The 16,738-nt window shown below is 40.4% G+C and overlaps 1 protein-coding gene across 1 annotated transcript in view; it reads left to right on the top strand.

Moving 5' to 3' along the window:
• The window catches only part of LOC128698569 (uncharacterized), a 105,471-nt gene that overhangs the window by 36,752 nt on the left and 51,981 nt on the right, over positions 1 to 16,738 (top strand). The window contains exon 7 of the mRNA XM_070085027.1: positions 16,452 to 16,592. Within this exon, the coding sequence (XP_069941128.1) occupies positions 16,452 to 16,592 (141 nt within the window). The remainder of the gene's footprint in view (positions 1 to 16,451; positions 16,593 to 16,738) is intronic.

Raw genomic sequence — 16,738 nt, 5'->3', positions numbered from 1 at the left:
ACTCTCAAGCTGGTCCTAGTGGCATTAAGAAACAGAGAAGAGAAGTAACCCCAGAAAAGGACTTGGTACCTGAGGTGTTGATGGAAGGGGATTCCCCTTCCAAACAGTAACTAATCCAATCACTCTCCTCCTCCAGTCTTCCATACACTAAGAAAATCACCAATAAAGGTAAGTGTTATGCTGTTATTGTTTCATTCATCATATCCCATTGTATTGTTTTTGTACTACATCTATATTTCATGTAAAAAAAAAAATTTTTGTTTTAATACTTCTGGGTGTCAGGAACGGATTAATTGTATTTACATTATTTCTTATGGGGAAAATTGAACCATACCCCCGGCCGGGATTGAACCCGCGGTCATAGAGTCTCAAAACTCCAGCCCGTCGCGCTAGCCACTAGACCAGCTAGCCACAATAAGATTCATCCAACTAGGTATATTTCTACACCATAGGAAAGTTAGCACAGGCACCTCTGTGACCACAAATGCAAGTTTTTACAGACGAATCTCCAGCTAGCGTGGCCGTGACGAACTCTAGCTCAAGTCCCTTCACTGCCGTCAACATGACTTAAGAAATCGTAATGACACGATTGCAAATAAACCATACCCCCGGCCGGGATTGAACCCGCGGTCATAGAGTCTCAAAACTCCAGCCCGTCGCGCTAGCCACTAGACCAGCTAGCCACAATAAGATTCATCCAACTAGGTATATTTCTACACCATAGGAAAGTTAGCACAGGCACCTCTGTGACCACAAATGCAAGTTTTTACAGACGAATCTCCAGCTAGCGTGGCCGTGACGAACTCTAGCTCAAGTCCCTTCACTGCCGTCAACATGACTTAAGAAATCGTAATGACACGATTGCAAATAAACCATACCCCCGGCCGGGATTGAACCCGCGGTCATAGAGTCTCAAAACTCCAGCCCGTCGCGCTAGCCACTAGACCAGCTAGCCACAATACCTAGTTGGATGAATCTTATTGTGGCTAGCTGGTCTAGTGGCTAGCGCGACGGGCTGGAGTTTTGAGACTCTATGACCGCGGGTTCAATCCCGGCCGGGGGTATGGTTTATTTGCAATCGTGTCATTACGATTTCTTAAGTCATGTTGGGGGAAAATTGATTCGAAAATCGTCTATTTTGATAATCGTTGCACTTCCAGGAACGGATTAACGACGATAAACGATGGACCACTGTAATTTATACAGGAGAAGGGGTTACTAGCCCCTTGCTCCCAGCATTTTAGTCGCCTCTTACAAAATGCATAGTTTACGGAGGAAGAATTCTTTTCCACTTCCCCATGGAGATGAGAGGAAATAAACAAGAACAAGAACTAGTAAGAAAATAGAAGAAAACCCAGAGGGGTGTGTATATACATGTACAGTATATGCTTGTACATTTATGTGTAGTGTGACCTAAGTGTAAGTAGAAGTAGCAAGATGTACGTGAAACCTTGCATGTTTATGAGACAGAAAAATGGACACCAGCAATCCTACCATTATGTAAAACAATTACAGGCTTGTGTTTTTACACTCACTTGGCAGGACGGTAGTACCTCCCAGGGCGGTTGCTGTCTACCAACCTACTGCCTAGAATTATTATTATTATTATTATTATTATTATTATTACTAATGTGGTGTCTCGAGACATAAGGCACTCTTAATGTGTACCTGCATGCCAGCACAGTCTGTAAGTTTATTTAGGTACAGGTATACATAAGTATAATTATCAGAGTATGTATATATAAAATATGAAATAACTTTTAAAAACACTTGAAATTTTGGAGTTTCCAGACATAATGGAGAGACTTAGTGCTTACGGATCTCACGGAGAATGTAAACAAAGTGGGTGGGGCACGGTGACCTTATTAGAAAGTCGGGGGGAGCCATATAGAGAGTTTTGGTCATAATTTGAAATGACTGTATTAGCTGAACGCCGTAAAGCAAAACGCCGTAAAGCGGGGCCCTACTGTAATTCTATCGACTCTCCTACAAAGCCACTTTGTAAACAAATATATTTATGTCAATTTTTATTTTGTGGGTGTATGTATAATGTTTATATGCTATGTAACATGTTTCTTATATAATTTTGAAGAAAATATCATACATGGATTAATGAATATGTCTATACATATTAACGTATAATAAGACATTTAATGTGCCCAAGAGAGATTATTATTACGTAGTATTACTATGGCGTCGTGAGGCGAGAGACTCTTAGTGATTTTAATGTGTACCTGTATGCCAGCACAGTAAGTATATTTAGGCACAGGCACAAATAAGCATAATTATCAGAGTACATAAAGGTAAAAAGTTGAAAGTGAACATAGAAAAGAGTAAGGTGATGAGGGTATCAAATGATTTAGATAAAGAAAAATTGGATATCAAATTGGAGAAGACGAGTATGGAAGAAGTGAATGTTTTCAGATATTTGGGAGTTGATGTGTCAGCGGATGGATGTATGAAGGATGAGGTTTATTTATTTATTTATTTATTTATTTATTTGAACATGATACATAGAAGTATAGAGAAATACAGTGGTTAAGTGTAACATGCCAAAGCCCCTTGTATGCAGAGCATTATGGGCAGGCTTAAAATTTACTTAAGATTAACTAAGCAAGGTAATGTAATTAAAAATAACAAAGTTTGATTTGGTCACAGGTTAAACATTTATGAGATACAATTATTCAGTATTTATTTAGTTGAGGGTGAATAAGTGATTTTTGAGAAGAGATTTTAATTTATAAACAGACAGTGCTTCTTTTATATTCACAGGTAATGAATTCCAGATTTTTGGGCCTTTTATGTGCATTGAGTTTTTGCATAGTGTGAGATGGACACGAGGAACATCAAAGAGTGATCTGTGCCTTGTGTTCTGGTCATGTGTTCTGTTGAGGCTGGTAAGGAGACGTTTGAAGGGAGGGTTTATATCTGAGTTGAGTGTTCTATGTATGTAGTAGGTACAATAATAAGTATGGATGTTTTGTATGGTGAGTAGGTTTAGAGTTTTGAATATTGGTGGAGTGTGCTGCCTGTAGTTGGAATTTGTTATCATTCTGACTGCAGCCTTTTGTTTGGTAATTAATGGTCTGAGATGGTTTATTGTTGTTGAGCCCCATGCACAAATTCCATAGGTGAGATTGGGGTAAATAAGTGAGTGATATAGGGCCAGGAGGGCTGACTGTGGAACACAGTACCGTATCTTCAATAGTACAGTGGACCCCCGCATAGCGACCTTAATCCGTGCAAGAGGACTGGCTGTTATGCGAAATGTTCGGTATGCGAATGAATTTTCCCCATAAGAAATAATGGAAATCAAATTAATCCGTGCAAGACACCCAAAAGTATGAAAAAAAAAATTTTTACCACAGGAAATGTTAATTTTAATACACACAAACTGAAAAAGGCATGCACACTTACATGACACTTACTTTTATTGAAGATCTGGTGATGATTGATGGGATGGGAGGAGGGGAGAGAGAGTGTTAGTGTTTAGAAGGGGAATCCCCTTCCATTAAGACTTGAGGTGTCGAGTCCTTTTCTGGGGTTACTTCCCTTCTTCTTTTAATGCCACTAGGACCAGCTTCAGAGTCACTGGACTTCTTTCGCACAACATATCTGTCCATAGTGGCCTGTACCTCTCGTTCCTTTATGATTTGTCTAAAGTGGTTCACAACATTGTCATTGTAACAGTCACCAGCACGGCTTGCAATAGCTGTGTGAGGGTGATTTTCATCAAAAAAGGTTTGCACTTCAAGCCATTTTGCACACATTTCCTTAATCTTTGTAGTAGGCAATTCCTTCAATTTCTCTCTCCCCTCCTTTGAACCAGTTTTCCCAGGTCTGGCCTCTTGCTCTTGAAGTTGATCTATCAGCTCATCAGTGGTTAGTTCTTCATTGTCCTCCTCCACCAACTCTTCCACATCCTCCCCACTAACCTCCAACCCCAAGGATTTCCCCAATGCCACAATTGATTCCTCAACTGGTATACTCCTCTCAGGGTTAGCCTCAAACTCTTCAAAATCCCTTTTGTCTACACATTCTGGCCACAGTTTCTTCCAAGCAGAGTTCAAGGTCTTCTTAGTCACTCCCTCCCAAGCCTTACCTATAAGGTTTATACAATTGAGGATATTAAAGTGATCTCTCCAAAACTCTCTTAGAGTCAGTTGAGTTTCTGAGGTCACTACAAAGCACCTTTCAAACAGAGCTTTTGTGTACAGTTTTTTGAAGTTTGCAATAACCTGCTGGTCCATGGGCTGCAGGAGAGGAGTGGTATTAGGAGGCAAAAACTTCACCTTAATGAAGCTCATGTCCCCATAAAGTCGCTCTGCCACGTCTGTAGGATGACCAGGGGCATTGTCTAACACCAGGAGGCACTTAAGTTCTAATTTCTTTTCAGTTAGGTAATCTTTGACATTGGGGGCAAATGCATGGTGTAACCAGTTATAGAAAAAGTCCCTAGTGACCCATGCCTTACTGTTTGATCTCCACAGCACACACAAATTATCCTTGAGGACATTCTTTTGCCTGAACGCTCTGGGAGTTTCAGAGTGATACACTAATAAAGGCTTAACTTTGCAATCACCACTAGCATTGGAACACATCAACAAAGTAAGCCTGTCTTTCATAGGCTTATGTCCTGGGAGTGCCTTTTCTTCCTGAGTAATGTAGGTCCTGCTTGGCATTTTCTTCCAAAACAGGCCTGTTTCATCACAATTAAACACTTGTTCAGGTTTCAGTCCTTCAGTTGCTATGTACTCCTTGAATTCCTGCACATATTTTTCAGCCGCTTTGTGGTCCGAACTGGCAGCCTCACCATGCCGTATCACACTATGTATGCCACTACGCTTCTTAAATCTCTCAAACCAACCTTTGCTGGCCTTAAATTCACTCACATCATCACTAGTTGCAGGCCTTTTTTTAATTAAATCCTCATGCAACTTCCTAGCCTTTTCGCTTATGATAGCTTGAGAAACGCTATCTCCTGCTAGCTGTTTTTCATTTATCCACACCAATAAGAGTCTCTCAACATCTTCCATCACTTGCGATCTCTGTTTCGAAAACACAGTTAAACCTTTGGCAAGAACAGCTTCCTTGATTGCCTTTCTGTTGCCCACAATAGTAGAGATGGTTGATTTGGGTTTCTTGTACAACCTGACCAGGTCGGTGATACGCACTCCACTTTCATACTTATCAATGATCTCTTTCTTCATCTCTATTGGAATTCTAACCCTTATTGCTGTAGGGTTGGAACTAGAAGCTTTCTTGGGGCCCATGGTCACTTATTTTCCAGAAACAGCACCGAAAACACTGTAATAATACGAAATATTTCGATTGTATGCTTGAATGTTACCGCGGAGGCTGGCTGGTAAACAATGCCACCGGCGGAACATATGAGGCTGGCTCAGGCCGCACATTGGACGCGTCTCGGACGAAGGGCGCTGAGCGGGTTTTTGGGCGGTATGCGAGGCAAAATTTTAGCGATCAAAGCGTCCGGTATGCGGATTGTCCGTTATGCAAGGCGTCCGGTATGCGGGGGTCCACTGTATGCCTACGGTCTTGGAAATTTTCTTGGAAATTTGTTGTACATGTGTTTGAAATTTGAGTCTATTATCAAGGTGGATTCCTAAGAATTTTCCCTCTGTGAGCTTTGTGATAGGTGATTCGTTTGTCATTATGTTAAGAGGGACATCTGTAGCTCTGTTACCAAACTGAATGAAGTAGGTTTTGTCAATGTTGAGAGTAAGTTTGTTAGTCATCATCCAGGTAGATATTTTCTGTAATTCGGTATTCACAGTATTGGCTAGCATGACTGGGCTTGGGTGAGAGAAGACGTATGTAGTGTCATCTGCAAATAGTGTGGGTTTGAGTAGTTACGATGCATTTGGAAGGTCATTTATGTAAACGAGAAAGAGAAGAGGGCCAAGGACACTTCCCTGTGGGACACTAACTGTAATTGGCTGTGCGGAAGAGTTTGCTCCATTTGTGTACACGTATTGGCTTCTCTTGCTGTGGTATGACTTAACCCTTAAACGGTCCAAACGTATATATACGTTTTTTCAACATCTGAAGGTATGTAAAAAATGTAGATCTTCTTTTTTGTTACATTTGAAAATATGTAAAAAAAAAGTAGATCTACTTTTGTAGCACTTCGAATTTGAACGTCGATCTGTTTGGACCGTTTAAGGGTTAAGGTAGTTGAGGGAATGCCCTCTTATACCATAGTGCAAGAATTTTATGTGGAGCAAATCATGGTCAACTGTATCCGAAGCTTTACGTAAATCAATGAAGATCTCCAGTGGGACTTCTTTTTTCTCTAGTGCAGTGTATATTTGTTCTAGCATGTGTATAATAGCATCATTCATATTTTTATTAGGCCTGAACCCAAACTGACAGGGGTTGAGTATGTTGTGGGAGATGTGGTAGGAATAGATTCGCTTATGAATTAATTTTTCAAAGATTTTAGAGAGAGGGTGTAAGTTGGATATTGGCCTATAGTTGTTCAAGTCTGCTTGGTCTCCTCCTTTATGGATCGGGGTGACCCTCGCTATTTTGAGAAATGAAGGGAAGGTAGAGGATTCGATGGATTTGTTAAAGAGTGTTGCAATGATTGGTGACAGCACTTGCGACTCTCTCTTGTATATAAAGGGTGGTAAGGTATTTAAATCTCCTGTCTTGTTTTTTAGTGTGTTGATAGAATTGATGAAGGAAAAAAGGTGAGTGGTGCATTGAGGTACAGTAGGGCCCCGCTTTTCGGCGTTTCACCTTACGGCGTTCCGCTAATACGGTGATCTCAAATTATGATCTCAAACTTTCTATACGGCAAGTGGTCTTTCAAATACGGTGCGGGCCACCCGGTTTGTTTACATTCTTCATGAGCACATCTCTCTATTATGTAATAATAATCACTCTTGGGCACATAAATGTCTAATTTTACGTCAATATAGACATTTTCATTAATTCATCTATTATATTTTCTTCAAAATTATATAAGAAACATGTTACATAATATATAAACATTTTGTTTATATACTAAGGAGGTGTGGTAGCCGGGTGGAGGGAAAACATTACGTCACTCCCCTTAATACATAACGCTTTTGTTTACAATTCTCGGCATGAATTATTCATTACTTTTCCCTTTGTTTATGATAGCATCTAAAGGTAGCTGTTAGAAACAATTAAACTCAGTGAACAAGGTATGTCGATGGTAATAATATGGCTCTGGGCCACATTAACCCGTAAACGGTCCAAACGTATATACAGTGGTCCCTCGTTTTTCGTAATTAATCCGTTCCTGGAGCCGTTACTATAAACGAAATTTACGATTTGCGAATCAATTTTCCCCATAAGAAATAATGTAAATACAATTAATCCGTTCCTGACACCCAGAAGTATTAAAACAAAAAAATATTTTACATGAAATATACATATAGTACATAAACAATACAATGGGAAATGATGAATGAAACATTAACAGCATAAAACTTACCTTTATTGGAGATTCTTCTTAGTGTATGGGAGACTGGAGGAGGAGATTGGATTGTTTACAGTTTGGAAGGGGAATCCCCTTCCAGCAACACCTCAGGTACCAATTGCTTTTCTGGGGTTGCTTCTCTTCTCTGTTTCTTAATGCCACTAGGACCAGCTTGAGAGTCGCTGGAGTCCTGTCTCGCAAAATAACTGTGGAGAGAGCTCTGTTTCTGGCGTCTCTTTAACACTTCCCTAAAATGGCCCAAGACTTTGTCATTGTACATGTTGCCAACATGACTTGCAACAACCTTGTCAGGGTGATGTTTCTCCATAAATCTTTCCACTTGTGCCACTTTCATATTGTTCAATGATGTTTTTCTTAAATTCAATCATATTTCTCACCTTCTTTACCACAGGCTTGGCACTAGGAGCTTTCTTTGGAGCCATGGTAGCTTATTTAGTACTTGCAAGCACTAAAATGAGTGGAATATTATGAAATATTTTGTAGGAACACATGAGGGAACCTTTGCTCACTGGTAAACAATGCCAGACTGGCTGGGTAGGGAGGCCGCCCCGGCTCACACCGTGCGTACACGTCCCAGACGAACTACTATTCGCGAGTCAACCTATGATTAGCGAGCCCATGTTTATACGAAAATATCCCTATGATTTCTGAAATCTATGATTCCCGAGAACTACGAAAAACGAGGGACCACTGTATACGTCTTTTCAACATTTGAAAGTATGTAAAAAAAGTAGATCTTCTTTTTGTTTTTTTACATTTGAAAATGTGTAAAAAAAACTTTGATCTACTTTTTTTTTTTGTTACATTTGAAAATATGTAAAAAAAATGTAGATCTACTTTTGTAGCACTACACATGTGAATGTAGATCTGCTTGGACCGTTTACGGGTTAAATATCGTGGAGCTATGTAGGTAGGTGTAGGTATGTAGCCCAGGCAGACTACATACCTACATTATTATTATAACTGATAATTATACGTATGTGTACCTGTACCTAAGTAAACTTACACACTGTGCTAGCATGCAGGTACACATTAAAATCACTAAGAGTGTCTTATTAGTCTTTTGATGCCATATTAATAATAATAACACAATAATAATCACTCTAAGGAGCATTGAATATCGTATAAAACGTTAATATAGACATTTTGCTTAATCCATCTAAATACACCCTACAGTAGAATAAATTAACATAAATATGAGATGTAGCCAGGTGACTTGTAGGACTTGTGGTAGCCAGGCAACTTGTAGGACTTGTGGTAGCCAGGCAACTTGTAGGACTTGTGGTAGCCAGGCAACTTGTAGGACTTGTGGTAGCCAGGCAACTTGTAGGACTTGTGGTAGCCAGGCAACTTGTAGGACTTGTGGTAGCCAGGCAACTTGTAGGACTTGTGGTAGCATTCATCTGGTTTGTTTACATTATGTGTGGGTGGGGTTGGGAGGGCTGCCCTTCCTGGCTACCCATACTTCCCAACCTGACTCCATACAAATAACTCACCTCTCACCCTACATTAAGACTACAAATATTTTAAGGTAATTAATGAGTGTACTATATGTATATGCATTTTATCGCTCAAGGGATCTTAATGTCATAGTAGTTATAAATGGCCAGACAGGATGCCATACCTCCCACACGACTTTCTACAAATAAATACTTTTCACCTCTCACCCTACATTAAGACTACAAATATTTTAAGGTAAGTAATGCGTGTACTGAATATGCATTTTATCGCTCTAGGGAGCTTTAAGCATCGTAGTATAGTATGTGTGGGTGGGATGTCCAGGAGGGCTACCACACCTGACTTCTTAAAGTAAATACTACTCGCCTTTTGCTCTACATTAAGACTGCAAATATTTTGAGGTAAATAATAAGTGTACTGTGTGTGTATTTTACTTAATGCCTAGTTCTATTGCTAACATAATATATGTGAGTGTAAACTTGTTATCTGGCATTTATATGCATTTATAAATGGAAAAAATGGAGTTCTGCTTTCTGGCGAAGTCTGCTTTCCGGCAGTAGCCTGGAACCTAACCTGCCGAATAAGTGGGGCCCTACTGTATAGGTGGAGACAAAAAACATTATCTGTGGAGGCAAAGGGAATGTATGAAAGTAATGTGGCACCAACACTCTTATATGTGTGAGAAGCTTGGGTTGTAAATGCTGCAGCGAGGAGGCGGTGGAGATGTCCTGTCAAAGGGCAATGTGGGGAGGCCTGGTCGTAGACCTGGCCGCAAGGGCGTTGATCCCCGGAATAACCTCCAGGTGTAAATATTTTTTTTTTTTATTATCGCACTGGCCGATTCCCACCAAGGCAGGGTGGCCTGAAAAAGAAAAACTTTCACCATCATTCACTCCATCACTGTCTTGCCAGAAGGGTGCTTTACACTACAGTTTTTAAACTGCAACATTAACACCCCTCCTTCAGAGTGCAGGCACTGTACTTCTCATCTCCAGGACTCAAGTCTGGCCTGCCAGTTTCCCTGAACCCCATCATAAATGTTACTTTGCTCACACTCCAACAGCACGTCAAGTATTAAAAACCATTTGTCTCCATTCACTCCTATCAAACACGCTCACGCATGCCTGCTGGAAGTCCAAGCCCCTCGCACACAAAACCTCCTTTACCCCCTCCCTCCAACCTTTCCTAGGCCGGCCCCTACCCCGCCTTCCTTCCACTACAGACTGATACACTCTTGAAGTCACTCTGTTTCGCTCCATTCTCTCTACATATCCGAACCACCTCAACAACCCTTCCTCAGCCCTCTGGACAACAGTTTTGGTAATCCCGCACCTCCTCCTAACTTCCAAACTACGAATTCTTTGCATTATATTCACACCACACATTGCCCTCAGACATGACATCTCCACTGCCTCCAGCCTTCTCCTCACTGCAACATTCATCACCCATGCTTCACACCCATATAAGAGTGTTGGTAAAATTATACTCTCATACATTCCCCTCTTTGCCTCCAAGGACAAAGTTCTTTGTCTCCACAGACTCCTAAGTGCACCACTCACCCTTTTCCCCTCATCAATTCTATGATTCACCTCATCTTTCATAGACCCATCCGCTGACACGTCCACTCCCAAATATCTGAATACATTCACCTCCTCCATACTCTTTCCCTCCAATCTGATATCCAATCTTTCATCACCTAATCTTTTTGTTATCCTCATAACCTTACTCTTTAATGTATTCACTTTTAATTTTCTTCTTTTGCACACCCTACCAAATTCATCCACCAATCTCTGCAACTTCTCTTCAGAATCTCCCAAGAGCACAGTGTCATCAGCAAAGAGCAACTGTGACAACTCCCACTTTATGTGTGATTCTTCATCTTTTAACTCCACGCCTCTTGCCAAGACCCTCACATTTACTTCTCTTACAACCCCATCTATAAATATATTAAACAACCACGGTGACATCACACATCCTTGTCTAAGGCCTACTTTTACTGGGAAATAATTTCCCTCTTTCCTACATACTCTAACTTGAGCCTCACTATCCTCGTAAAAACTCTTCACTGCTTTCAGTAGCCTACCTCCTACACCATACACCTGCAACATCTGCCACATTGCCCCCCTATCCACCCTGTCATACGCCTTTTCCAAATCCATAAATGGAGTGTGGAAATTAGGAGAAGGTGTGGAGTTTATAAAAGTATTAGTCAGAGGGCTGAAGAAGGGTTGTTGAGGTGGTTTGGCCATTTAGAGAGAATGGATCAAAGTAGAATGACATGGAGAGCGTATAAATCTGTAGAGGAAGGAAGGTGGGGTAGAGGTTGTCCTCGAAAAGGTTGGAGGGAAGGGGTAAAGGAGGTTTTGTGGGCGAGGGGCTTGGACTTCCAGCAAGCATGCGTGAGTGTGTTAGGAGTGAATGGAGACGAATGGTATTTGGGACCTGATGCGCTGTTGGAGTGTGAGCAGGGTAATGTTTAGTGAAGGGATTCAGGGAAACTTGTTATTTTTATATAGCAGGACTTGAGTCCTGGAAATGGGAAGTACAATGACTGCACTTTAAAGGAGGGGTTTGGGATATTGGCAGTTTGGAGGGATATGTTGTGTATCTTTATATGTATATGCTTCTAAACTGTTGTGTTCTGGGCACCTCTACAAAAACAGTGATTATGTATGAGTGAGGTGAACGTGTTGAATGATGAAAGTATTTTCTTTTTGGGGATTTTCTTTCTTTTTGGGTCACCCTGCCTTGGTGGGAGAAGGCCAACTTGTTAAAAAAAAAAATACACAATAACTTTAAAACACTTGAAATTTTTGAAAGTTTCTAGACATAATAGATGTGCTCACGGAGAATGTGAACAAACTGGGTGGGGCGAGTCGTATTTGAAAGACCGCTTGCCATATAGCAAATTTTGGTCATAATTTGAAATTGCCGTATTAGTGGAATGCCGTAAGGCAAAACGCTATAAAGCGGTGCCCTACTGTACCCAGTAAAGTGATCGGAAATTGGTAATTTGGCCAATTTAACACAAAGTTCAAAATATTCCAATTTCAAAATAGGGTCCAGAATAAACGATGCAGGCATTCCTGGCAGTAAAATAACATTTCCTCTGTTCATTAGTAATGTTTTTAGGCTTCACATATGAATTCCATTTTGACTTCTTATTCACATAATGAATTTTTATTCACACCAAAAAAAAAAAAATGTGGAAGATTTACTGTTATGCAATATTGTAATAACTGTATAAATAATATCACCACATTCACAATCATATATTAGACCATCCAGCTGACATTTATTAGACATGTGACATCATTTGTTTACTCTTGAACATCGGGAAAAATTGAACATTTCTGCTAATTTGAGCTCAGTTTCAAGCCATATTCAGTACAAAAACCGATGAAAATCATCTCTATTTCTGTAATATATCTTCCATTCTATCAAATGAGACCAAGAAATCGCGAATGCAACTGTAAAAAAAATACGAAAAAACACCGCAAAGTCGCTGTTTTAATCCAAAATTAGGTCACAGTTTTTTTTTCTCTCATTATGCACTGTGTACTGCAGGATTTGTTTTATGTGGTGCACACTTACTACATAGATGTACTCTCTCATAGCTAGGCCTAAATTTACCACTCACAGCTTATCCAAGTGAGCTGAGCTCACAGATTAGATCTACTGCTTGGACCTTGGCTTCAAAGCCATAGATCTACAGGATGGACGCTGAAAGGGTTAAATCATAACTGCATAAAGAAAGAGATGATTGTGGATGTTATGAATGGAAAGAAGCTGAAGGGGGTAGGAGAGTTTCAGTGGAGAGAAATAAATGGGATTAGGTCAGGGGTTTCTAATAGAGTTAGAGCTAAGGAAGGAGTGGCAATAATGTTGAAGGATAAGTTATGGCATGAAAAGAAGGAATGTAAATGTATAAATTCAAGGATTATGTGGAGTAAAATAAGGGTTGGATGTGAAAAGTGGGTTACAGTAAGTGTTTATGCAACTGGAGATAAGAGAAGCGTAGGGGAGAGAGAGAGATTTTGGGAAATGTTGAGAGTGCGTGGGAAGTTTTGAACGAAGTGGGAGGAGTACTCGTGGTTGGGTATCTCAATGCTAAAGTGGGTAAAAATGTTGTAAAGGGAGTAGTAGGTAAATTTGGGGTGCCAGGGGTAAATGAAAATGGGGAGCCTTTAATTGAACTATGTTTAGAAAGAGGTTTAGGTAATAAGTAATACATATTTCATGAAAAAGAGGATAAATAAGTATACAAGATATGATATAGCACATAATGAAAGAAGTTTGTTAGATTATGTATGGGTGGATAAAAGGTTGATGGGTAGGCTTCAGGATGTACATGTTTAGAGGGGCAGTGGATATACAGTAGGGCCCCACTTTATGGCGTTTTGCCTTACGGCGTTCTGCTAATATGGCGATTTCAAATTATGACCAAAATTTGCTATACAGCGAGCAGTCTTTCAAATAAAGTGCACCCCACCCGGTTTGTTTACATTCTCCATGAGCACATATCTCTATTATGTCTGGAAATTTTCCAAAATTTCAAATGTTTTAAAGTTATTGCATATTTATAGGTCACAAAACCTCCTTTACCCCCTCCCTCCAACCCTTCCTAGGCCGACCCCTACCCCGCCTTCCTTCCACTACAGACTGATACACTCTTGAAGTCATTCTGTTTCGCTCCATTCTCTCTACATGTCCGAACCACCTCAACAACCCTTCCTCAGCCCTCTGGACAACAGTTTTGGTAATCCCGCACCTCCTCCTAACTTCCAAACTACGAATTCTCTGCATTATATTCACACCACACATTGCCCTCAGACATGACATCTCCACTGCCTCCAGCCTTCTCCTCGCTGCAACATTCATCACCCACGCTTCACACCCATATAAGAGCGTTGGTAAAACTATACTCTCATACATTCCCCTCTTTGCCTCCAAGGACAAAGTTCTTTGTCTCCACAGACTCCTAAGTGCACCACTCACTCTTTTTCCCTCATCAATTCTATGATTCACCTCATCTTTCATAGACCCATCCGCTGACACGTCCACTCCCAAATATCTGAATACGTTCACCTCCTCCATACTCTCTCCCTCCAATCTGATATTCAATCTTTCATCACCTAATCTTTTTGTTATCCTCATAACCTTACTCTTTCCTGTATTCACCTTTAATTTTCTTCTTTTGCACACCCTACCAAATTCATCCACCAATCTCTGCAACTTCTCTTCAGAATCTCCCAAGAGCACAGTGTCATCAGCAAAGAGCAGCTGTGACAACTCCCACTTTGTGTGTGATTCTTTATCTTTTAACTCCACGCCTCTTGCCAAGACCCTCACATTTACTTCTCTTACAACCCCATCTATAAATATATTAAACAACCACGGTGACATCACACATCCTTGTCTAAGGCCTACTTTTACTGGGAAAAAATTTCCCTCTTTCCTACATACTCTAACTTGAGCCTCACTATCCTCGTAAAAACTCTTCACTGCTTTCAGTAACCTACCTCCTACACCATACACTTGCAACATCTGCCACATTGCCCCCCTATCCACCCTGTCATACGCCTTTTCCAAATCCATAAATGCCACAAAGACCTCTTTAGCCTTATCTAAATACTGTTCACTTATATGTTTCACTGTAAACACCTGGTCCACACACCCCCTACCTTTCCTAAAGCCTCCTTGTTCATCTGCTATCCTATTCTCCGTCTTACTCTTAATTCTTTCAATTATAACTCTACCATACACTTTACCAGGTACACTCAACAGACTTATCCCCCTATAATTTTTGCACTCTCTTTTATCCCCTTTGCCTTTATACAAAGGAACTATGCATGCTCTCTGCCAATCCCTAGGTACCTTACCCTCTTCCATACATTTATTAAATAATTGCACCAACCACTCCAAAACTATATCCCCACCTGCTTTTAACATTTCTATCTTTATCCCATCAATCCCGGCTGCCTTACCCCCTTTCATTTTACCTACTGCCTCACGAACTTCCCCCACACTCACAACTGGCTCTTCCTCACTCCTACAAGATGTTATTCCTCCTTGCCCTATACACGAAATCACAGCTTCCCTATCTTCATCAACATTTAACAATTCCTCAAAATATTCCTTCCATCTTCCCAATACCTCTAACTCTCCATTTAATAACTCTCCTCTCCTATTTTTAACTGACAAATCCATTTGTTCTCTAGGCTTTCTTAACTTGTTAATCTCACTCCAAAACTTTTTCTTATTTTCAACAAAATTTGTTGATAACATCTCACCCACTCTCTCATTTGCTCTCTTTTTACATTGCTTCACCACTCTCTTAACTTCTCTCTTTTTCTCCATATACTCTTCCCTCCTTGCATCACTTCTACTTTGTAAAAAACTTCTCTTTATAGGTACTCTGATAATTATACTTATGTGTACCTGTACCTAAATATACTTACACACTGTGACAGTGTGCAGGTACACAGTAAAATCACCAAGTGTTTCTTGACTCGACACCACATAATAATCTCTTGGGTGCATTAAATGTTGTATATTACGTTAATATAGACATTTCTATTAATCTGTCTATGATATTTTTTTTTTCAAAATTATATAATAAACATGATATGTAACGTATAAACATGGTACATACACCCCAGAGTATAAAAATTGACATAAAGAAGAGATTTGTTTACTAAGCGGTTCGTGGGAGAGTCAGAAGAATTGCGTTCTCTCTAGTCAAACACCAATAACTTAACTGAAGAGGGGCTATTGAGGTGGTTTTTGTCATTCAGAGAGAATGGAACAAAGTAGAATGACTTGGAGAGCATATAAATCTATTGGGAAAGGAAGGCAGGGTAGGGGTTGTCCCCGAAAAGGTTGGAGGGAGGGGGTAAAGGAGGTTTTGTGGGCGAGGGGCTTGGACTTCCAGCAAGCATGTGTGAGCGTGTTAAATAGGAGTGAATGGAGACGAATGGTTTTTGGGACCTGATGAGCTATTGGAATGTGAGCAGGGTAATATTTTATGAAGTTATTCAGGGAAACCAATTAGCTGGACTTGAGTCCTGGAAATGTGAAGTGCAGTGCCTGCGCTTTAGAGGAGGGGTTTAGGATATTGGCAGTTTGGAGGGACATCTAAACTGTTGTATCTGAGTGCCTCTGCAAAGACAGTGATTATGAGTGATGGTGAAAGTGTTGAATGATGATGAAAGTTATTTCTTTCTTTTTGGGTCACCCTGCCTTGGTGGGAAGTGGCCGACGTATTAAAAAAAAAAATGCATAAAATTAGCCCTGCCAAGTGAGTGTAAAACAGAAACCTGTTGTACATGATGGTAGACTGCTGATGTCTTTTTTCTGTCTTGTAAACATGCAGGATAGCAGGTATATCTTGCTATCTTTACTTGCACTTAGGTCACACTACACATGCGTGTACATGCATATGTATATATACATTCCCCTCTGGGAATTTAAGTAGAGAAAGTTTTATTTTTCTTTTTAGGTCACACTGCCTCGGTGGGACACGGCCAGTTTGCTGAAAAAAAATGCATAAAATTAACTGTAAATATATATGAGTTTCTTTTTCACATTTCTTTTCATTTTTGGTGTCAAGTGTTAGTAATACAGTGGTCCCTCGATAATCGTCGGGCTTGATAGTCGTCCTTTTCGGAAATCGTTGCGTTATTTTTGTCCAAACATTGGCTCGCATATGGTCGGTTGACTCGCTAATCGTTGTTCGTCCTGGAAACGTACTCATGGCTCTGAGCCACCTCGGCTTCCCTTCCCAGC

This window comes from Cherax quadricarinatus, chromosome 14, assembly GCF_038502225.1.
Source record: "Cherax quadricarinatus isolate ZL_2023a chromosome 14, ASM3850222v1, whole genome shotgun sequence".
NCBI lineage: Eukaryota > Metazoa > Arthropoda > Malacostraca > Decapoda > Parastacidae > Cherax > Cherax quadricarinatus.
The sequence above is the reverse complement of the archived record's forward strand: the minus strand, read 5'-3'. Positions and strand labels throughout refer to the sequence as shown.